This window comes from Triturus cristatus, chromosome 3_2, assembly GCF_964204655.1.
Source record: "Triturus cristatus chromosome 3_2, aTriCri1.1, whole genome shotgun sequence".
Taxonomy (NCBI): Eukaryota; Metazoa; Chordata; class Amphibia; order Caudata; family Salamandridae; genus Triturus; species Triturus cristatus.
Window position 1 is genome coordinate 1,083,907,176 of NC_140584.1, and position 23,845 is coordinate 1,083,931,020.

General features: G+C 46.1%; 1 protein-coding gene across 5 annotated transcripts in view; it reads right to left on the reverse strand.

The window, feature by feature from the left end:
- SH2B2 (SH2B adaptor protein 2) overlaps nt 1-23,845 on the reverse strand; it is a 505,642-nt gene that overhangs the window by 150,746 nt on the left and 331,051 nt on the right. For all 5 annotated transcript variants that reach the window (XM_085649839.1, XM_085649838.1, XM_085649836.1 and 2 more), the window contains 2 exons: nt 21,590-21,681; nt 3,376-3,470 (listed from right to left, as the gene is read on the reverse strand). In XM_085649839.1, the coding sequence (XP_085505965.1) occupies nt 3,376-3,470; nt 21,590-21,681 (187 nt within the window). The remainder of the gene's footprint in view (nt 1-3,375; nt 3,471-21,589; nt 21,682-23,845) is intronic.

The following is a 23,845-nucleotide window of genomic DNA, read 5'->3' on the forward strand; positions in this document are numbered from 1 at the left end:
AGCAAGTGTGACCCTAGTCTGTCTTTGGGGGAATACACTGGGGAAAAGAAAACTCTGGAAACCAAGGGTATTACGGATGGGCCGCATCATAGGTTCTAAAAATACACTTGATATTTTCTAGGCATCAATCCACCTCCAAGGAAGAAGACTGCATGGGCAACTGGGTAACCTCTACTACCTCATACCATCAAGAAACCATGCATCAGTGCACCATTAAATGAACTAACAGCATTGTCCATAAAGTAGATCAGATCACTCTTGCAACTCAGCTCCATCCTAAAAGAGTTATTGCAACATAAACTATCCAATTTTCAAATGATATTAAGACAATGTTTTATTACACAGTTTAAATTATTACCATGAGTCAGTTTTGAAACAGTCACAGGCCACCTGGCCACCCAGTCATGCATTTGAAGGGCCAACATAATGCTCACCCTGACTTAAAACGAGGTGCATAAAATGAAAATGCACTTTTGTGAAGTAATATCATTAGGTGCCTCTTCTCCCCCAGTTATCAAACATGGATGAGGTGCAACAGGTACCTTAAGGACCTTATTTGACACCCTATAGGGAATTGTATCAGATAAACTCCAATAGGTATGCAGCCCTGGATTCCTCAGAAGGACCCCTGTGCAAGACTGGGAAAGACGATGTGTGTTCAAGTGTATGTGATCTGTATTTTAGAGCAAAATGAGGTGGATTTGTCATCAGTAGGCCAAGTTTGCATGAGTAACTTGAAAGATACTGTGTGAGAGGCCTTGTGAGCTGTTTAAGATTAGGAAACAGGCGTTCATCAAGTGTGATACCCCAGGACAATCTTATGGTTACCTCGAGATCTCCTCAGTATTGGAAGTGTGAACACCTAACACAAGATTCTAGAAGCAGGAAGTCTAGAAGCCATGAGCATGGGCCGGCTATCTATCTATGCCAGCATCATGAACGCATCTATCTGATAGGAAGTCAAATAGGAATATAGAAAAAAAGCCAAGTACCAATCATGCCCTTTGGATCTGGTGGAAAACCTCATTCTAGGCAGGACTATTTTCTCAGACTTGATGCAGCATACAGCCACACTGAGAACTAGCCCTCGAATAAGGCCATGCAGGCACCTAAAGCAAACCCATAATGCAAGGCAACACGGACTCTGCATGCTTTGAGCAAGGCACATGGTCCCCAAATGTAGAAATCTTGTGTAAGGCTATATGGGAGCATAGGGCTTAGGCCTGGTGATACCCCGTACAAGGCTGGCCAGCTTTTGGATGCATACAATAAAGTAAGGCTACATTACTAATCAGAGATAAGCCCACTCAGGAGCTAAGGGCATCTCGGCATGGGCCGAGGTGCCCCTTACTTACCCCTCTGATGTTGGCCTAGAGTGAGAAAATGTGCAGGATGACCACCTAACTCCATGTTATCACAGCTACAAGCATTGCTTCCAGTCCCAGGCTTTTACCCTACAAAGTATTACTACCAAAATGTGTTAGCACCCAGAAGGCATTAGGTAGTCACATGAAAAGCCAGAATTGTAAATGGTCTGTGATGACATGGAGTAAAGTGGTCACCCTAAATGTGTACGCACCTAGAACAAGAGCTTGGAATACTATTGTGTTGGCACCTGGGGCACAGAAGTGTATTAAGACCACAGGGCTCCTTGGGTATAAGCCAACTCTGGTGCAGTGCCACCTGGAGCACAAGTCTCTATTAAAGTAGTGTGTGGTACCTCAAATCACTGTGGTGCAAGGTTATTTAAGGACTTTGGTGCAAGTTCAGTCTAAGGCAGCTTAGATAGCAAACTGGCACAAGGCTTTGTTAGCTCTTCAAGTGTTAGCTCAAAATTAAGTGTTGACCTCGGATTTAAATCTTGTGCAATCATTCGTAGGTGCATCTGTCTTAAGGAAAACCTATGGAGGAATCGCAAGGCTTAGCTCGAAGTAAGGCTGACTGTCATATCTAGGATAGATCTGTGTCAGGTCTTAAAGGTACCACAGGTGAAAGCTTGCTCCAAGGCTGCGAAGGAACTTAACAAAAGAAGCCCATTAGGATGCAATAAAAGCACCAGGGGGAAAATAATCCCCCTACATCATTAAAACAATAAAAAGGACTGTATTCACTTCACCCATGCTCTCTTGCAATGAACTAACAAGCCCTGGGACCTGAGGGGGATAGAGGCAACCTTAAGGATGGCTAAGCACAGAGAAAACAAAAATCCAGAGTCAACTAGAGTCAAGAAGGGCCCTTTGTGTGGGCTCATAATTTGTGTAGTATTCACACAACTACAACTTGAAAAGAACTTTAGATGCATGAGAAATACCATGGACCAAAGAACTAAGCCCAGCACGAAATCTCAGGAATAAGAAAAGGACAGTAAAGATATTCGGGTGGGTGAAAAGAATTCATTAACCAAAGAAAAAAAATGATCTAAGCAAGGTAAGCAGTAGGCATTTGATGGCCAGTGGGTGGGCCAAAGCATGGCCGTGCCAGGCTTGAAAAGCTTGATCAGTTTTATACTGGGCAACAATGGTACCAGTAGCTCACTACTTGAATTGGTCCCGATTTGCTGCCTTTTTTCAGGGGGGGCTTTACTCTACTACCACCATCCCTCCATATTTCCCCTTTGACCACATAAGGCCCAGGTGCCACTTCTGCTTTTCTTGTCCTATAGTTTGAGGTGATATGGGTTGAAGAACGCCCCAGTGCATTCCTGAGCACCTTGCTGTGTGCTGAAAGAATGCCTCTTTCCAACAGATGTGCTTGGATGTCACACAATGTGAAACTGTTGATGGGAATCATGCCTATGGCCTCTGTAGGTTTCTACATTCCTAACAAAGTTTCTACTGTTCCTGCCTTTGATCCCTGCTTAAGCATACACCACACAGTCCATTAGCTGGAGAAAGAGCCATCTCAACGAAGATGCTGCTACTCCGTCTTACCCTTTTCCTCTAGAAATGAGTGTTACTAGGTTAATGATTTGTCACACCACTAGTGACCACACGTTCCTCAAGCTAATACAAACAAATATCTTAACCACATTTTAATTGAAAAAGCATTGTGTTATTGTGCGTAAAATGGATCTAAACACTAACAGCTGAATGATTACCCACTATCAGCCAATAATTATTGAATGCATCTTCTGTCATTCAATGACCTCATTTTACATCCAAGATGTTTTTCCTTTTGTTTCAGGTCCGGGATGGGGGAGAAGAGGCGGGACGGAGCAATGGTCTTTCAAAGGTATTTAGAGATGGGGGATAATGGTATTGGCAATGCACCACTGTTTTTGAGTTACAATGCTAGTACCCACATTTCCAATGACAATTCATCAGGGGGAGAAGAAATGCACGTAATAGCCGCAAAAAAAGGGACATATAGTCTTACCGTCATTCAAAAATTCACAGCTACACGATGGCATAGCGCCTAGCAGACAGGGTCCTCGGTCACAAGAGGAGAGTTCGATGTCATCCCCACTGTCTCTGCAATTGAAAGGAGCAGAAATGTAAAGAGGTTTAAGCATAGGTTACCACAGAGTTTATAGGAGACCATGGCTGTCTGCTCAGTATTAATTTGTGGGTTAAGTGTATCTGCAACACGAGCACGTTGGGTAACAGGGTGGGTCTTCTGTGAAACAGTAGAATTGGAGAGTTCCCTGCCATACTTTAAAGGAGCCCCATAGCCTTACATAGTCACTAGTTGTCTCTTTCTTTCAAAAACGATTGCCTCTGCCACCATTATTTGATCTTGTGATACCTCTATCTGAATGCATAAAAAAGAAAAAGGCTATTAAAGGCTTAAAGCATAATGGAAAAGAAAAAAAGTACTGATAAATGCTGAGGATATATTGTTTTTAATCGCTGCCAAGCCAAGGTGTATCCCAGAAGTACTCAAAGTAAATCGAAAAAAACAAAATTCTCCACTTATTTTCAAATAGATATAACTCAATAAAGAATCAATATCATGAAACCGACATCTTCAAAACATATTTTATTACTTAATACATACTTATTTTTTATTATACATGAACTTAGTTTTTATTTGTCTCGGGCTCCCTATCATATTACACCAAACTAGAAACCATACTCGTACAAAGCAATCAAACACATTCATTCTAGAAAAGATAAATTAGTTTCAAACAATTGTACTCAAAAAGATTATGCTGACGCGCTTTTCGGTGAAGAGAAACTCAGAATTTGTTACGCCACCTTCATCAGGGCGCTGAACATAGTATATGGGTGGTGGCAAAGGCCATCCAAGCGAGAAAAACAGAACATTCGGGTAGCCCGTTTCCAATTTGGATAATGTTATGTTGATAAAAAGGAGTATTAGTAGCAGGTTGCGGAGTATATTGCAGATTCGAATCAATAATACCCATTCAAAGTTGGAACTTTCATTGACAGTCGTCCAGATAGAGGGAATGGGTTTGGGAAATCAGGTAGTTCACAATGTCTATATCGCCAGTGGCAGAGGCAGGTATGGGTGTAAATCTTTCTCCATAGCTAAATAGAATGGAGGTCCTGATGTGATGGGCGAAGAGTCCCGTTTCGATTTCACGAATGGCGGTACCGCCACTACTTTCTAAATAATATTTGTTTTGAAAAGTGAAACGACGTATAGGATAAACATTGATCTTGGGTAAACATGCAAGCATCACTTTTTAGTTCTCGTTCAAAATGAGAGACTGTCTGTTCAAGTGTGACTGGATTTAGGCACCTTTCCCTTCGCTCTCACACTGTTAGCACAATAATGCACACTGGTGTAAAACTAATGATGCTCATTTGCTAAGATCTAGACTAGTGATATAACCCTGTATATTACAACATATGGTGTTATGTTGTGCTTGTTTGTTATGTCATTATGACTGTGAAAATGTATTATACTAAATGATGATTTAAAGTTTGGAAGACTCAACATTTAATTTAAAACACTCTTAAGGTCGCAATTACCTAAGCACTGGGAGAAGACAATTAAAGGAAATATCCTACTTGGTCCTGCGAGTTCCTTCCCAAATTCACTTCAAGTAACATTACCCTTTTCCAACCTTCCTTCACACAAATAACTTGCACTGCCCTCTAACTCCCCTCTATCTGACCCTTTACTTTGCAATTGTCCTCTAGACTGCTTCTCGGGTTTGCTTCCTCCCTATTTTGCTTGTCCCACCTGCTTCATCCTTGCACCACCTACCATCTCCCATAGGTACTCCCCTGTAATGAATCCATTAACTGCTTTCCCCTATCAGATGACTACTTTTTTTTACTACCATCGGTACCACTTTCAATTTTGCCTCTTCCTTAACTCACCTTCTTAGCCTCTTGGGCTAGGAAGAATACTCTTACTACTCCCTTTCTCTTCTTTCTTCCCCTGCTTCAAATCTTCCCATCGACAACCCAGACCTCTCTGCATACATCATCTCAACTGCCTCCCTTCGAGCACCTCAGGACCCCACCAGCCCATCTCTAGTCAAATTCAACAGACCCCCTACCATTCCTCTTAAAAGATCTAACAAATGCAGGCAGCTGCAACAGTTCATCTATAATCGTTAACACCTTCCCCTACCACTGACCATCTTCTCTTTCTCCTCCCTGTACACTCCACCCAACACCCTATGAACTCCACACTTTCTAACGTCCACAGTTTATTCTCAGACTCAAAGCTGGACCATTGTTTATTACCAAAACCTGGTTAGGAGAGGACATATTCCTAGTCCTCCAACGTAGCAATACTAATTCTGCATGAAGCATTACTCCCTGGTTAAGGAATTCAGATGCCAAAACAGCCCAATGAAGAGGAGTTGAAGACTAGCAGATATCTTCAAAAACATCAAGCATACCTAAAGTTTTTGAGATCTCATCACAAACCGAATCTGAATCATTCTCAGTCAATTGTTCACCCTCAACTGCTTTCTACTGCTCATTACTGCGGACTTACATTTTTCTAATGAACAATAGAACATTAGCAGATGTCTTGCTAGAAGTCATCTTTGAGCAGCGTAAACCAGAACAACCACTACAACCCGCTGACGTGATCAGGTTCAATCAAGATTTCTTGTGCATAATCTCAACTTCCTCCAGATCATCTATGGTGCTACATAAAAAGCTCATTACACCCTGGATGTAATCCCCACCTAGACTTATCACAGTACAATGACACCTTCCTATTATCTGACGAGACCACTAACACATCTCCTACCTTATCAATCTCTTCACAAGAACATCCTCTACATTAAGGCCATTTACGGACTGTAGAACAATCTCAATCTTTCGACACGCAAATCAGATCCGTCAGTGATCTCGCCTCTTGTACAAATAACAGAATTTTAACAGCTCCACAACGGTCTTTTCAAAATCTTTAACAGCCTAATTCTCTTTAATAGGTCCAAATCTTTCATCAAAGACCACTTCAACCTCTTCCTTATAAAAATCAGAAATCAATACATTCCAAAAATTATTGAAGAACTTTTAGAACCAACATGACCAAACTCATTTCAGATAGTTCAACAGGATGTACAAATCACCCATCAAGGGGAAACTAAATACCATAAATCCAACCAGATCCCCAGAGCCAAAAGCACCACTTAAAGCAACCATAATATACTCACAGAATTCCACACATCAGAGTGCATCATTACCAAGACCCCCCTGGTCAAGATTGATTTGCATAAGTTTGGGTCTAAACTGGGGTGGCATGGTTAGCAAAAGAACAATGGATTTAACCGAGGTCTATTGACAGTGGGTGAATGTTGATTTGCTCTGCATTCTGTCCACCACCTATGTGTCTTTTGCTTTCTCACTCCAAGTGCGCTGGGTATGCCGAGACGTGGGTCCCGGGCTCACTGTGCCACTGGATTCCAGCTAGCCTGGCTGATGAGGGGTGATGCCTTGAAACTGGTCCCAGGATGCTGGTTTCCGGTCCAGGGAGGACTTGGCTTGGCAGTTCGGCCTGGATTGTTCCCATGAGGCACAGGGTCAAGACTGATTTGCATATGGCTGGGCCTAAACTAGGGTGGCATGGTGAGCAAAAGAACGATGGATTTAACCTGGTTCTGTTGACTGGGCCTGAATGTTTGATTTGCTCTGTATTCTGGCCATTATCTGTGTGCCTTTTACTTTTACAAAGTTGCCATTTTCCTGTCAGACATGTATTGCCTGTAGCTTGTACCTGGGTCATATGACTAGGTATAGCTCACAGATGAGCTTTGTGCATTCATCCTGTACAGCCACATACAATATGGAGCTTAGGTGTGCCTGGATGGGCCATCACTGGCAGAATGGGAGGGAAGAGCTCGGCATAGCCCCACTTACAAATGAATAGGATGTGTCATGCCTCCAACAAAAGGCTGCATACCAACTGTAGTTAGTCTGGACAGGGGAGGCAGGGTGTCTAGGGACATCAAAGAGAAACCTCTAGAAGCTTCTACCCCACTTTAAAGGCGCCACTTGGTATAAATACTGGACGTCAGACACCACCACTTCACTACACTTCGGGACCTGTGGATACTCTACCAGGAAGAACTGCTGTGCTGTTGAAGAACTGCCAATTTGCTGGACTGCCGCCCTACTTTACTACTGCCTTGCTGGATTGCTCCACTGCTGTGCTGACCTGCTGACCACTGGGAGAATTACTGGACCTTCATCTCTTGAACCCAGAACCCCAGAGTGACTCTAGGGACTAGCTGGCTGGCCTCTTGACTTGAGCCTTAGGGACAGAAGGCTCAAACTACCTTGCTCCTGCACCTGTACTCTGAGTCTACACAGCAAAGTGATGCCACCCCAGTCCTGGACCTTTGCAAGTGGGCGAATGGTGCTCTGCCAGCCTTTGTGGATCCAGCGGAATCGACGAATCTCCTCTACTGTGCGGCGCAACCCCAGGCAGAACTGATGCATCGTCGCTGCTGTGTGGATTAGAACTGCTGCAAAGTCCTGCGTTGCAACCTCGGCATAGGCCCTCGCATTTGTCGTCGAGGGCAGCCTCGACGATCCCGGACTCTGCATCGCAGCTCCTTGGAACCAACTAATCGCCACAACTGCGAGTCGCATCCTCGACTCTGGGCTTCGCATCGCAAGACCTCATTGACAGGATCTTTGAAGACGACGCAGCAGGATCTTGCACTGCAACCTCGCCAAATCTTGGAAACAATGCATAGTTTTGGTTGCGCAACGCATCTTTGACACAGATCCTCACAGCACTTCGCAAACCAGGGTTTAAGATACTTTGTTTAGCGAGCCTAACAAGGTCCCTGTGGCCAGCCCACACTTCATTGCAGTCGTCCTGAACTTAGGACTTTGTCCAAGTCTAGGGTGGCCAGATATCCACAAGTTGGTGCTTTAAACCTTTTGATGCTATTTGCACTAAAACCTTAAAACGAAATATCTCTGGTCTTGCTATTCAAATTTGTCTTTTTGTTCTAATTTTATTCATAAAAACGTACTCTATTTTTTCTAATTCTGTTGCAGGCTCCTTTTGTGGTGTGTTTTCACTATGTTACTGTTCGAAGTGTTACGCAAATACTTTACACATTGCCTCAGAGTGCAGTCAGACTGCTCCCTGTCAAGCTACTAGAGAGTTAAGCACATTAATTTAGGGTTTGCTTGCGACTTCATCCCGAGCAGAATTCTGGTAGCTACTCGAGAAGGGTTTCACCCCCTCAACAAGCAACCGCATTTCAGCAATGGGATTTGGACTCATGTTTAAGCAGAGCCTTAAAGTAATTTTGTGTTGGACTACCACCCTACATAAATAATCGAAGACCTTCTCAAGTTTTTTAATTCTCCATGACTGGCTATTTTTCCCCCTCATATCTACTCTTCTTGCTTGCTACCCGACTGTTTGCAGTGTTGAGTTCAAGCTGGCTAACTTGAAAAGTTATACTGTGCATGAGCTCACCCAGTTTTGTCATAAAAGAGCGCTCCTCACCAAGAAGGGTACAAAGACGTTGGTGCTGCAGAAGGCTCTGAAGTACTGGTGGGAGGTACACCAGTCACTGAAACTAAAGAAGACCAACAGGATGATGAGGAATAGCAGAATCACGTTCTGAACATCAGCCTTGAAATCCAGCCTCCCGTGGAGGGGTGGGGGGTGGGGGGTGGGGGGGGGGGGGGGGGGGAGGACCTATCCCCAGCAATGGCACTCCCTGTTAGAGCAGGAAGCAGTGTTTCATCTCATTGTCTGTCCCAAAAGCAGCTGACACGCAAGAAGGCAGAGAGAAAAAGAGTTTCAACTACAGTTGGCCAACATCAGGATGGAGAAGCAACTTGCTTTGGAGGACTTGGCTCATGAAAGGAGTCTTAAAGATCTGGAACGGAGGGCAAAACAAGCAGATTGCAGCAATGGTGTTAACATTACCTCAGTGTCAGAGTATGATAGGAAGGTCCGGATCCCCAAAGACCTAGCACCCATGTATGTGATGGGGGAGGACATTAATAGATGGTTTCCAGCTTATGAGGTGACCAGGAACCAGGATAGTACACAAGACCCCAGAGAAGCACTGGGGGCTTGTCGGTGGAAGCATATGCCACCAGTAGAGAGGGACACTTTTCTGATCCTAGAAATAAAGGACCAAACCAGGTACACCCCCATGAGAGCCATCCCTTTAGATACATTTGGGCTGACACCTGAAAAGGTGTGCCAGAGGTTCAGGGACTACCACAAACACCCCAATCAGTTTTGACTCCCCGATTTCCTTGACTATTCTAATAAGACACTGAAGGGCATGGCAAGGGGCAGCAAGATCAATGACTGTGATTGGCTGTACAACTTGAGTCTCAGGGAACACATGCTCTATATTTGTATTACAGAGCTGTGCCAGCACCCTGTGGACAGCAAGCTGACTAAACCCAGGAAGCTTGCTGAGGTGGCAGACCTCTGGATCAGCACCAGCGTTTCCAAAAAGGCATCTGGGGGGGGGGGGGTGAGAGGGGGGGAAGAGGTGGGCTGGGATCAGAAGAGGGGAGAAAAACTCAAAAGTAAGGAGTTCTCAAAGGGCCCCCAAAATAATTCAGAAGAAATAATTCCCAAGGGAGCAATAGTTAACAGTCCTAGTCTGAACCCAAGAAAAAGATTCTTTGACAGCCAGGGAGATTTGTCCGCCAGTGTCCTGACTGTTACAAATATGGGAAAGGAGGGGAAAGGGGAGTCCACCTACATGGTGGATCTTAAGACCCCTAGAAACCCCGTTAGGGTGCTCCATGTGACCTGCCTCAACCAGGAGAAGTTTAAAGTAAGCATGCTTCTGGTGACAGTTGAAGGAGTGGAAGAGGAGGACAAGCCTCTCCCTGAACTTCTGTCTGCACAAGAGCACGAAGTCAGTGGATGGCATCAACCTCTTGCCTACTCTGACCCCAGAACAGCAAAGTGACGGTCACTAGCTGCTGGGACAGTTTTCCTCTCTGTTCTCCCTCACCCCTGGACTCACACACCAGTGTGTCCATGACATTGGCACTGGAGAGTCCACCTGCTAAAAATATGATTTATAGGTTCTCAGACAAGATGTCGGACAGAATCAAGGAGGAGGTCTCCAAGATGCTGGTGTTGGGGGTGATTGAGCCATCCAACACCCCATGGTCCAGCCCTGTGGAGCTGGTACCCACGGCGGGCCCACGGGCACCACTCCAGTACCCAGGTTCTGTATTGCTGGAAGCAACGCCTTTACCATCTCCAGGATGTGTTTCAGGCCCTGCAGTAGAGGGGCCTGACTAGCAAGGCCATTAAGTGCCAGATAGGGCAGGGTTCTGTGGTGTATCTGAGTCACATGGTAGGCGGAGGTAAGGTGCCGCCTCTTCAGGCCAAGACTAAGACTATCCTGGCCTGGCAATCCCCTAAAAAACAGACTGAAGTGATGGCCTTCCTGGGCCTCACAGGATACTTTTAGACATTTTGTTAAGGGATATGGCACCATTGTTTTTCCTTTAACTGAACTGACTTCAAAGAAGCAGCCCAGAAAGGTGAACAGACAGAGGGCCGCCAGAAAGCCTTTAATACCCTCAAGGAGGCCATATGTTCAGCATTCATACTCAAGGCTCCTGACTTCTCTAAGGAGTTCATAGTGCAGACAGACACTTCAGAGCATTGCAAAGGGGATGTCTAGACCAACCGGTAGCCTTCATTAGCAGGAGGTTACTTCTACGGGAACAGAGGTGAAGTGCGATTGAAATGGAGGCCTTAGCTGTGGTCTGGGCACTGAAGAAGCTGAGGCCATACCTTTTTGGGACTTACTTCCAGGTTCAGACAGACCAGAGGCACCTCAGGTGGCTCATGCAAATGACAGGTGAAACTCCCAAACTGTTCATGTGGTCCATCGCCCTATATGGAATAGACTTTAAGGTGGAACTCCATCCTGGATCAGACTACACCAATGCTGGTGAGCTATGCAGGTTCTTCCAAGGGGTTGGGTAGTTCTTTGCAATGCAGCTCGGTGGGTGGTGTCACGTTAGACTTGCCAGCCTGAAGGTGGTCTTCTCCCAAACCTTTTGCCTTCCTCCTCCATTTTTGCTAATCTCATTTTTGCTGGTCTTTGGACTCTGCACACTTTACCACTGCTAACCAGTTCTAAAGTGCATGTGCTCACTCCTTAAAACATAGTAACATTGGCTTGTACCCAATTGGCATATTTAATTTACTACAAAGTCCCTAGTAAAGTGGCACTACATGTGCTCACGGCCTGTAAATTAAATGCTACTAGTCAGTCTGCAGGACTGATTATGCCACCCACTTAAGTAGCCCTATAAGCATGCTTTAGGCCTGCCTGTGCGTGCAGCTTAAACTGTCATTTCAACCTAGTAAAATAACGTTTTGCCAGGCTAAATCTTCCTTTTTAATACATATGAGTCATTCCTAGGGTAGGCCCTAGACAGCCCAGAAGACAGGGTGCGGTGTATTTAAAAGGTTGGACATGTACTTTTAAGTTTTACATGTCCTGGTAGGGGAAACCTCATGAATTCATTTTGCACTACTGCAAGGTCAACCTCTTCCACAGACTAACATTGGAGTTAGCCTATTACATTTAATAAGATATAATTTCCCAATTGGAGCAGATAACCAGTTCATGTTTGGTGTCTTTGGAATTTTAATGAAAAATCCGAACTTATGGTAAAGTTGGGTTTTAAATTACAATTTTGAATATTACACTTTTAGAAAGTTGGCATTTTCGTACCCAAGCCATTTAGTGCCTGTATCTGGGTCACATGACTGGGTGTAGTTGACAGATGAGCTTTGAGTATTCATCAGAGACAGTCACACACAATAGTGAGCTGAGGTGTGACTGGATGGGCCTTCACTGGCAGGATGGGAGGGGAGAGCTGGGTACAGCCCCACTTACACTTGAATACGCTGTGTCCTGTCTCCACACAAAGGGTTGTATACTCCCTGTAGGTAGTTTGGTGCCAGGCCTGGGGAGGCAGGATACCTGGGGACTTCAAAGGGAAGCCTCTACAACGTTTTTTCCACACTTCAAAGGCACAACTGGGTATAAATACTGGACCTCAGACACCACCACTTCAGACTACTGCCTTGCTGTGCCTCTTGACTGAGGGAGAAGTACTGGACCTGCAGCTCTTGAACTGAGAACCCCAGGGTGACTCCACGGGATATCTGGCTGGCCTCCTGACTTGAGCCTCAGAGGTATAAGTCTCAATAAACCTTGCGCCATCACCTAGACTATGTAATCTGTAATTCTATCCTGCCAAGTGGTGCCACCCCAGTCTTAGACCCTTGGAAGCCGGCCTAAGGGAATAATTACTTACCTTCGGTAACAATATAGCTGGTAGAAACACAGTCTAGCAGCAGATTCCTTAACTTAGAATATCCCCAGGCATCAGACTGGATCCGGAAAATCCTTTTTCCCAGCAATAACTCTGCACGCCGGGAGACGCCGCCGCTCGGCTTCGTCCTGAAGTTGCCCACGGAAGTGACGTCAATGGAGCCATATAAGCCGCCCACGGCGTGCCGACGTCAGTTTTCTACAGGAAACATTTCCGCGCCATAGCGCGGAGCCATGACAAAAAACTACGATAGCATAGGAACAGTGTGTGTTAAAAAGGAGTAAATTATGTATAACAAGGTACAAAATTATTTGAGAAAGCCCCCAGTACCAGAAAGTAGTGGAGTGAGCTCACAGAGCCTGCGCTGTAAGCAATGGCTGAACAAAGCACCAAGCTGTGCCCCTGTGTGGGAGGGCTACGGCCGGTGCACAATCGACAGGACAAGGCAGACAGAGCTCGTTACCATAGGAGGGAGGTCACAAGAATCACAATATGAAAGGAACATGCTGCCAGACAAGTGATTAGAAGTGAACGATTACTTAAAAGTTCACTACCCAGACCTAACGGTGATTGAAGGACTGGAACACCAAGAAAATTCCAATCTAACCGATTACCATTGAAAGAAGCACAGGCATGGGCGGTGTGAGGGAATTAAAAGCAGAAGAACCCCACGCATGAACACCGGAGAAGCAACATGAGTAGGCAGTGGAAAGCGGAGACTTTAACCAGCCAAAAAACAGTGATGGAATGGAGAGCCAAAGGGCTCGAAATCCAAGCAAGACCCCCAGCTATAAAGTAAGGTACGATAACACGCTACCAACTAAACAGGGGAGTCCGAAGGGCCCCAGGCAGAGCAATATACCCTAACCCAGAGTGAAGAGATAAGCACACCTCTAGAAGACCAAGGCCACCCGGAAGAGGGGGCCAGGCGGAAAGACACCATATGAAAAGGTCTTCGCAGAGTGGGGAGGATGGGCGGGCGTTAAAGAATCTGCGTCTAGACTGTGTCTCTACCAGATAAATCGTTACCGAAGGTAAGTAACTCTTCCATCTGAGAGAGACCTCTAGCAGCAGATTCCTTAACTTAGAATAGATACCAAAGCCATACCCTATAGGAGGAGGGTCCGAGAAACAACCACCAAGTTCCAGGAGAACAGATTCGTCAATGGCTGACGAAACACGGTGGGAACCGCAATGCCAGGGCAGCTGATATTAGACCCAGGAAACTCCGTAATGAACATGGACAAGGGACGGCAAAAGCACCACAAGTTGGCGAGGGATGGTGTGAGACCTCTCGGTTTAGACACAGACGAAGGAATGAGGAACTAGAAAGGTCAGTGCCAACGCAATAGAAAATGCTGCAACCCTGGTGAAAGAAGGAGCCCAGCGCAGGTTCTTCTGATCCATGAGGAACAAAGGCCCAAAAGGACCCAAAAACATGGTAACGGTAGAGCATACCGCCTGAACATACACCACATGGGGTGCCAAAAAATGAAAGCAGGGGACAGTCCGAAGAGTGACCGGGGAAGGACAGGAGCCGCAAGAGAAGGCTTGTGTGCGTAATACAAAACACATACCAATGTGTACCCCGTAGGACATGTAACAGAAGAATTCCTGTGGAGCAAGCTCAGGTTTGTAGACATACAGCCAAATGTACCAAAAGGTGACGCTGCGAGTGGATAACTAGCAGGGCCAGGAACACATAGGGGACTGTACCCGAAAGGCGAGAGTGAGCAAGAAGGCCCAATACGACGGCAAAAATAATCTAGAATGAGAGCACCCTTGTGGCGTGTATAACGTACGATATATACACTAAGAGACATTAATTCTGCCACTTAAACGGGAACTGAAGAAACCCTAAAGAGGAGATAAGGCACAGACAGAAGCCCGTCTCCCAAAAGCACACTCCGCTATAGACCGACCGCATTCACCAAGTAAGAGATATTCCTTGAGAATTAAGAAATATGCAGAGGACCGGAACAAATGAACCGGACCCAAGAACCGGAAACCTTGCCAGGGAAGTTCTTAGGCACTAGAAAGACCTAGAGCATAACATGCAAGTATTCACAGAATACAGAAGATACTGTTCCGGCACTGGCCAGAGGAACCTGCCCCCCAGGGGCGCATGTCCACCCGTAAACAAGCAAGATGAGCACAGCGAGGCGTAAGACCACGCCCGGAATGAACAGGTGTATTAAAAACCATGAAGTAACCCTCAGGGAACGGACGTCCCTATGAAGGCGGGGATGTGTCACGGACTCACCGTAGACAACCAACACTTCACCCCTGGAGATAAACAAAGCCCATGGATCTTACCAGAGGTGATATTGTACAGTAGTAGGAAGAGTCAACTTGCGGGAAAATTCCTAGGCAACGAAGAGTAGCAATATAATTGCCAACAAATACCCCACATAGGGTAAGGCACCTCCCTACAAAATAAGGGTCCCTCTTGAGACATGCTCGTAGGCAGAGGCTCAAATGAAAGGCAACACAGTCATACTGCTGTAACAGAAGAAGGAAAGAACACGGCTGAACAGCCACGCAACTGAGAACCTCAGTAAGCCACAAAGGGCAACACAATAGAACGTGTCGGCACCGTCTCGTATTTGAAAACTCTCCAGGAGGATTAAAACCTGGGACGACAATCAGACAGGAGTCGTTGGACCGCCGAGTCAGCATGGGCATCAAAAAGAGTGATCCTATCAAATGGTAGATCCCTAAGCCCCTCATGAACATGCTGTGGGAAAACGCCATCGCGCAACTATGCGTGGCGGCGCAAGACAACCGACCTGGCCATAGCACGACCCACCGAGTCCGTGGTGACCATGGCAGATCGAATTGAAAAATGCGCCACATCATGGCCATCACTGATGGTGCGAACCAGATCGGCATGCGAACTGTCCGGCAAGGAGGGAAGGAGCTGCTCGACAGTGTCCCAAATGGCAAACGTAGCCTGAGCAAACACACACAAAGTGTTCAGAGACCGGAGCGCCAAACTGGCGGATGCAAACACATCACGGCCCCATGACTCCAACCACCGATACTCGCGCGTGGGAGGGTGCAACGGAACAGTAGTGATAGAGAGGGCATAAGTCCTTCAGCCCCAGGACGAAGGATCAAACAGGTGGGGTCAGTGGGAGTAGGCTGATGGCGATGTGCTACAGTACGATCCACGGGGTCCTCCGAAGAGGGTCTAGCCCACGTTCCGAGAAGGATGTCAAATAATGACTCCGCAAACAGCAAAAATGTCTCTATGTTCCCCACGCACTGGTGGAGAAGGTCCTGCAAAGGCTCAGAAGGCCTAGAGACAGAGGGCGGCTGCATGTGTAAAATGGCTACAGCCCTGCAAACAGCCCTGAGAAACGTCCCACTAGCCTCCGTGGTCCCACAAGGTGGGACCAGCAAGTTATCAGTAGGGGACGGACGCAAGTTAATACGGCCGCTCAAGAGAAACTCAGCAAAAAGAGTAGGCCAATGCCCCTTCTGCGTGCGCTTTGGAGAGTGTGGAAATGACTCAGGGGGCGGTGAATCCACAGAGTACATCTTCCACCAATAAAACCGGAGATGGTACGGCGTTGAACGGTGTCGAGGTGACGTCAAGCTGGCGTTGTCGACCTCCGAAAAGGCCTAGACTCCCTGAGTCTAGCTGGCGTTTATGACTTCTGAAAAGACCTTGACTGCCGGAGTCTAGTTGGCATTGGCGACCTCCGAAAAGGCCTTGGCTGCCGGAGTCCAGCCAGAGACCTCCGAAAAGGCCTCGGCTGCTGGAGTCGAGCCGGCGTCGGCAACCTCCGAAAAGGCCACGGCTGCTAGAGTCAAGCTGACAACCTCGGCTTCTGGAGTCGAGCCGGCGTCCTCTGAACAGGCTTTGGCCGTCTGAGACGAGCTGGCGTCGGTGACCTCCAAAAAGGTGTTGACCGCTCGGAGTCGGACCGGCACGACTCTACATCACCTGAGGTGAAACCTGCGGGGAGAGAGTGCGCCGAAGTGGTGATGTGCACCGCGCCGCTGCCACCTCCAGCGAGGTCGCAGGGAGCCCCGGAAGGCTGTGCGCACGCGCTATGGAAGGGCAAGACACTGTGGGATGCCCCGCAGGGGCGTGTCCAGATGTTGCGGCGACTGTGGAGTCAGAGTCACAGCGCTCGGTTGGAGCCGAGGGCGAACCCACCGGCGGGGTCTCAACCTGAGACCCTACCCCACCTGTGGGGCCAGAAGGCGTGCCAGGGAGGGGGGTAATTCCAGAAAGGATTGCAGAGCCCTGCAGTAGTCCTCCATCTGAGGTCGAGTCGCCCCGGCACCCGGAAATTGAGGATATGCGAGGTCCGACCGCTGGGGGCCAGATTGTGGCAAAGACCGTGAGCTACAGGCCCCAACATGATGTCGGCATGAAGCCAGCGACTTCCGTTTGTGCTTACCAGAGGTAGGTGAAGGATGATGGTCCCGGGGCCTGCCCCTAACCGGAGCGTCCTCGTTCGAGCGCCGGCGCAGTGTTGAGGATTCCGCTGGAGAAGGAGACCGGTGTCGTGAAGGGGCAGTTCGGGACATCCGCGCAGATAGCAGCTTCATGTGGCGTTCCCGCAGGGCTTTGGGCCGCAGCTGTTTGCAACCGTCGCACTCCACGGAGTTGTGGTGCTCGCCCAAGCACCACATACAGATTTCGTGTGGGTCCGTCGCCGACATCTGGCGGGAGCAGGACTGGCACGGTTTGAAGCCCGCAGGCATCAAACACACTGTTCCATGATGCAAAAAGGGCATTGAGAAGGCTTGAAAATACAAAAACAGGTTGGAGGTATTACTCTCCCGGATCCGCGTTAGGACGCGGAAAAGAAGAAAACTGACGTCAGCACTCCGTGGGAGGCTTATATGGCTCCACTGACGTCACTTCCGTGGGCGCCGTCAGGACGGAGCCGAAGGGCGCCGCCTCCCGGCGTGCAGAGGTATTGCTGAGAAAAAAGATTTTCCGGATCCAGTCTGACGCCTGGGGATATTCTAAGTTAAGGAATCTGCGGCTAGATGTCTCTATCAGATGTTCTGTGTCAGCTTCTGTGGATCCAGCGGATTCGACACATCTCCTCTGCTGAGCGGCACAATCCCAGGCAGAACCGACGCACCACTGCTGCTGCGTGAATTGCTACAGCCGGAAAGTCCTGCATCTCATTGCAGCTGGTCGCCGCATCGAAACGCAGATGCGCAATGCATCCTCAGTGCAGGCCCTCGCATCCCTCACAGACGACAGCCTCAATGAAGATGCCAGACTCCATATTGAAGCCTCACAGCTCCTCGGAACTGGTGCAGTGTGCTGACTGCACAACGCATCCTTGACTACAAACTTCACATTGCATGCCCTCGTCGACAGGATCTTCGAAGACGTAGCAGGACCTCACACCTCAGCCTCAATGCATCTTGGAACCCATGCATCGCTTCAGCTAGGTGACGCTTTTTCTACGCAGATTCTTGCAACGCTCAGAAAACCAGGATTTAAGGTACTCTGTTCATCAGGCCTGACTTGGTCCCTGTAGGTAACCCGCGCTCCATTGCAACCAGCCTGAATTTGTGACTTCGTCATGGTCCAGCCTGACCAGATATTCACAGTTGCTGCTTTACGCCCTTGGGCTCTATTTTCACTAAAACCTTTCAAATTGAATAGATCAGGATCCACTAATAGGATTTTTGTCATTTTGGTCAGGTTTCATTAAAAATTGCTATTTTTTAGTTCTGCTGCGGGCTCCTTTTGTGATGCGTTTTGATTGTGTTACTGTTTGAACTGTTGCACAAATACTTTACACATTGCCTCACAGTTAAGAGTGACAGTCTGTGCCAACCTACCCGAGGATTGAGCACAGATCGGTTTACTTGTGACTTCACCCTGAGGAGAATTGTGGTTGCTGCTTAAGCAGCGTTTCACCCCCCTCTCAACTAGTAACCCCATTTCTTACAGGCAGCAACAAAGGATCTCCTCTTCTAGCTGTCATCTTGGGCAAGTCTATGTACGTTGCCACAGCTGTGGTTCAGGGACTTCATTTCTGTTTCCGCAGTTAGGCGTCAGGTGTTTTCTTTGGCCTGCCTCTCTTCTGTTTGCCTTGCAGGGTGAAGTGGAGGGCTGTTCTTGTGATAAGGGCTTGTTCCCTTCTGATGTGTCCTATTCATCACCAGCTTTTTCTCATAACTGTGTCCAATCTATATCATGCATTCAAATGGTGAGCAGCTCCTGGTTGAAAACAATGTGAGTCCAGAAATGCATAAGATTCTTCTCAGGTTACTGGTGTGGAATGCTGACAGTTTGGTGATGCCGCTTTTCATCATCTGCCAGCATTTTGATCCATACAAGAGTGTCAACAGAATGCAGCTATGGTAATGCTTTAGCTTGATGCTGTACTGAGATGTCCTCCACACATTGTTAGCCTTAAGGCATTCCTGGCCTTGATCATTCTGCTTTTGATGTCATTACCTGCCCTTCCATCATGTCAAATAGTACCGATTAGGTGGTGAACTCTTCAGTCATGGTTAGGTCTTCGCCATCCATCTTGATTGTTTGGTTTAAGGTTTGGAATGTTAAGTGACATGACTTCTGATTTCTCTTTGCAGTCCTAGTCCTCTGTTTATGAAGGCAGTGGACCAAGACCCGCCTCTCGGTGAGGTGTGTAGTCTTTCTTCTTCCCAACCTAACATCTCCTCTCAGGACATCTAGCCCTTACATCTAATTAAAGTGCAGAGAGGGTAGGAGTGTCTTCATGTGATGTATTCATGTTTGGGCCTTTTAGGGACTGGAATGAGTCTAGGGCAAGAACCCATGCCCTTTGTAGTTGTCTCCTAACCTACATAACCTCCACCTGTCCACCTTTCATTCCACCAAAGTGTCCACCGCTTCCTTTACAGGACTCCTATGTATTTCGCTATTGTCAGTTCTGCGATAGCAACCACTAGTGTGGGTCGTGCCTCAATTACTACTGGGTGGCCTTCACAGACTCACTACTGCCATGTCTGTGTTACTTGGACTACCACACCTATTACCTCTTGGTGGATCGCTACAAGAAGACCCAGATAGATGGCACTGCTGTAGTCCCAGTGAGAAAGGACACAAGACCCTACTATGGAAGCATGAATTGAGGAATTCAGAAAAGGAAGAATCTTTCATAACTGTGTAAGTCCCAGAAAACTCACAGTTAAACACTTCTGCATCTATGCCATGAAAGAGATCCTGGTCAAATCAGACACCTAGATTTTTTGGTTTTAAGAACTGGAAAACGTATAAGTTCAAGAGCCTTATCCATGATGAAAAAGTCGGTCTTGTTTTTCACTGAGTTTAAAGTAGTGGTTTATCAACTAGCCCTGAATGGCACTTAAACAGTCACTCAGCTTGCAAACAAAGTTCAAAGACTGTTGATCGAATCAGAGCAATAGCTGGGCACGGAGGACAATAGACAAAATTTGAAAGTTGTAGGGAAACAATAGTTGCTCAAAGGAGGGACACAAAGGTTAAACAAAATGGGGAGAGGGCAGAACGCCACAGCCTGAGTTTGATTTGACAAGAAGGGAGTAAGATAGCCCAGAGACGTGTCTATCAGTCCCATGGAGCTGAGACAGCCAATCAGTTTATCATGATTAACTATATCAAACATCGCAGAAAGACAAACAACTGCCAAGCTTGCAAACGTTCATCACAATAGCTTGCAAATCACAGTGGAAAAGGGCTTTCAGTTCTTAAGATTAAATAAGTCAATACGAACTTTGAATATCAAAGGGTTAATGACACTTTGTTTGGACAAACGGAGACAGAGTCCAATGCTAAATAAATATACGTTGATCAACCCACAAATGGGCCCATAAATGACAGGCGCAAGGGGTTAAAAAAAATGGCATTGGCTTCTGGGATCCAAATTACATTATATTTATTACTTGGGCTACTGTTGCAGAGTTGGCAATTATATATTTGGTGTCCTCACAGTCAGGACTGTTCTAGAGCAATGGCTGCTGCAGCATAGAGTCTTGAACACTTTTACAGATCTCCATGATTTTACTTGAAATGTAAGCAGAGAATCAATGGGGGGGGTCGGGGGGACTTCTGAAATGGATCATTGCCCTCTATTATTCACAATATCTTTTAACTCCATTCCTACCCAGCACCCTTTTAAACAATCCTTAGTTACTCTCAGGATAAGGAAGATCAACTGGAGAAGAGATGCCATTGGAATTAATGAAGAGATATCACTGGAACAGATTCTATTCTCAATACAATAGGGCAGATAGAAGCAAGCCTGCCTTGCATAAGTAGATTTGGCACTGCCACAACAGATGATGCTATCCAGTAGATACCTTTAAATGGATGCTGCGCCAAAAGAAGTCTGCAAGCAATGCTATCAGATATAAACATATTACAATAGACTCAATCAGTGATGGGCAATTTCCCAGCGACCTCAGCTCTTTAAAGAGCAGAAAATCTTTTATGCTATTTTTTCACTTCCAGAATTTGAAAAAGAGGCTAGAAAAATGTTCGACACACAAAAAAAATTTATTTATAAATACAGAATGCCAGAAGGACCGCTGCAGTCAAAGAACACAATTTTTTGCTAAATGAAACACAAAAACCCAACGTTTTATGGTTAGCTTACGCGGCAAAATTAGGAGGCACGTTTATAGAGGGACGTCTCCAGCTATGGCTGCCTGACGCTGCATGTTTTTCAGTGTCTGCGCTGTGAAGGGAAGACTAACTCCTGCGTGACATTACATTCTTTTAATGCCACAGGACAGTACAATATTCCCCGGTCCTACTATGACATGAAAGCAACCAGTTCCAGTTTGACTCACTGCAGACTAAACACTGTTCATCATTCATTCAATCTTACCCAGGGTCTATGCAGTCCTGTATGTCTGCTACCCAGGAATGCTTCTGAAGAGAGTCAATAGTTTCCAGAATATACTCCGCACTGTTTTCTACCTGTGAAAAGACAATTATCACATTTTTGAAGGAATTAATTAATTGTGCGAATAAGCACATACATAACTAGCAAATGTTTTCACAGTTCTGGAAGGGGTAATCATCTGGATAACAAGTAGCTCAGGCAACAAATGCACTTTACAAATATTACATTGTATTCTTTGCATGGTGAGCAAGTAGGATCTTGAACATCACTTTCTGCACACTCTGGAGTTTGCAACTCTTTACAAAAGTAAATATTATATTTCTTTGTATAAGTTGCTAAAATACCTGTGGGTTCAATGTATCACTGCTTGGATGCATTCATGTCTTTTAGGACTTTATAAGTGACCTAGAATTGTATTGGAGGAACCCTGGGCTATCAGAGGCCTTGGAGTACCTGTCAGGATAAGCTATGTGATAGTCTATTACTTCTATGCCAAGTTTGAAGGCTAGAAATTGTGATTTCTCTGACTGAGTTGACCCCATCTGCAATACCTGAATAAACAAACACATTGGTGCAGTACACAAAGAGAAAGAGCTACAATAACTCATCGAGTTAATAAAATCAATATCAAGAAGAACAGTTTAGAAGCAAAAATAGAAAGGAGTGTTGTCGTAAATGAATAGAGTAACAAAACGTTTGCAGAAAACTATATTTAAGTACCACCTGAAGAACTCTTGCCTATAAATGCGATTGAAAGTGTGTCTGGAAACCAATTCTCATATTAGTACCAGAAGTCTGACTGGCTGACTGCCTAACAGAAAGTAGTGTATGAGTGAATGGCCAAATCTTTGGACCAGAAGAGGAAATTCAGGTCAGGCATGTTGTGAGTACCAGGAGTGCCCGACTGAATATATGAATACATTTGATAACGTCCACTAATCACCCCCTCCGGGGTATCTCGCGCATAGACAGTACAAAATGTTAAAACTGAATCTAAAAGAGAACAACCGTATTTAGTGCTTTCCAAAAGTGTATTATGATCAGGACAGCTTCTGGCATAAAATGACAATTTGTTAAAAAAAGGTAGGGGCCAGATACGAAAAAGATCTTCCACTACATCTGGATAATCGAATACGGGTCACAGACAGTGATTCAGTTCCATGCAGGGTGATTTCGTTTGAGCCTCTGACAGAGATACTCTGGACTCTTGCCAAGACGGGCTTTATAGGTCAAGAAGCACATTTTGAATATTATCTTATCCGTTACTGGCAGCCGGGAAAAGATTTTAGAAGGGGAGCAGAAGCTGTTCTCGGTGGCGGATTACAAATCATGACCTGCAGTTTCGACCAGAGATACTCGTTAGCGGAAGCCAGTAGTGTGTTGCCGTAGCCCAGCCGGCTCACGACAATAGCCTGTACGAAGGTCTTCCTAGCAGATAAGGGAGGAGATGGAAACGCTTTCTTTAGTAGGCGTACCATGTAGAAGCAAGTTTCCGTTGTAGATAGGACTTGGACTTTCCTTTCAAGTTCCTGATCAATTTTGATTCCTAGGTTTTGTTATTGCCTTGCTAGGGATGGGGACCATGCCCCCATGGTCGTTTTCAGAGAGATATTCGAAAGATGCATATTCAAGTAAAAAATGTTTAGTTCCTGCATTGTACTGAAGCAAACTCCCTATCCTACGTATGAATTGTGTCTCCACTTTTCTTCAGGAGAGGATATGAAGTTATCCAAAAGAAGGAAATGTGCTTTCTTTACAGAAAATAAGAACTTGGATCTTGAAAATTAAGCCCCTGTTATGTTTATCGTTCCTTTTTCCTTCTTAAATACGGTGCAGCATTCAATGCGTTTTTCATTCTCAAAGCAGAACCCGCACTGCAGAGGGTGGATGAAGCAAGAAGTGTTTGTGCTCATGTCTGTTTGACAATTTCAACCATGGAGGAGGCACTGAAGGTGTGAGAATTGAGTAGTGAATTAGTTTAAAATATTTTTCGTAAAGATGTACTTCGTTCATACGAGGGGAGAGGATGCAAGTTCAAATTCACCCCCAAAAGCCAAACTATCCAATATAACTCAGTCTCGGCTCCCATATTATTTCACATTTACAGAGAGCTGCCGGGTGTTGTGGTGCCTGGTATCTACCACACTCTACACTGATCACGATCTGTCGATTTACTCAGGAAAGTTTCCTTTAGAACTGATGAAAATCAGTTTTCCATTACAAAAAGAATGATTAAAC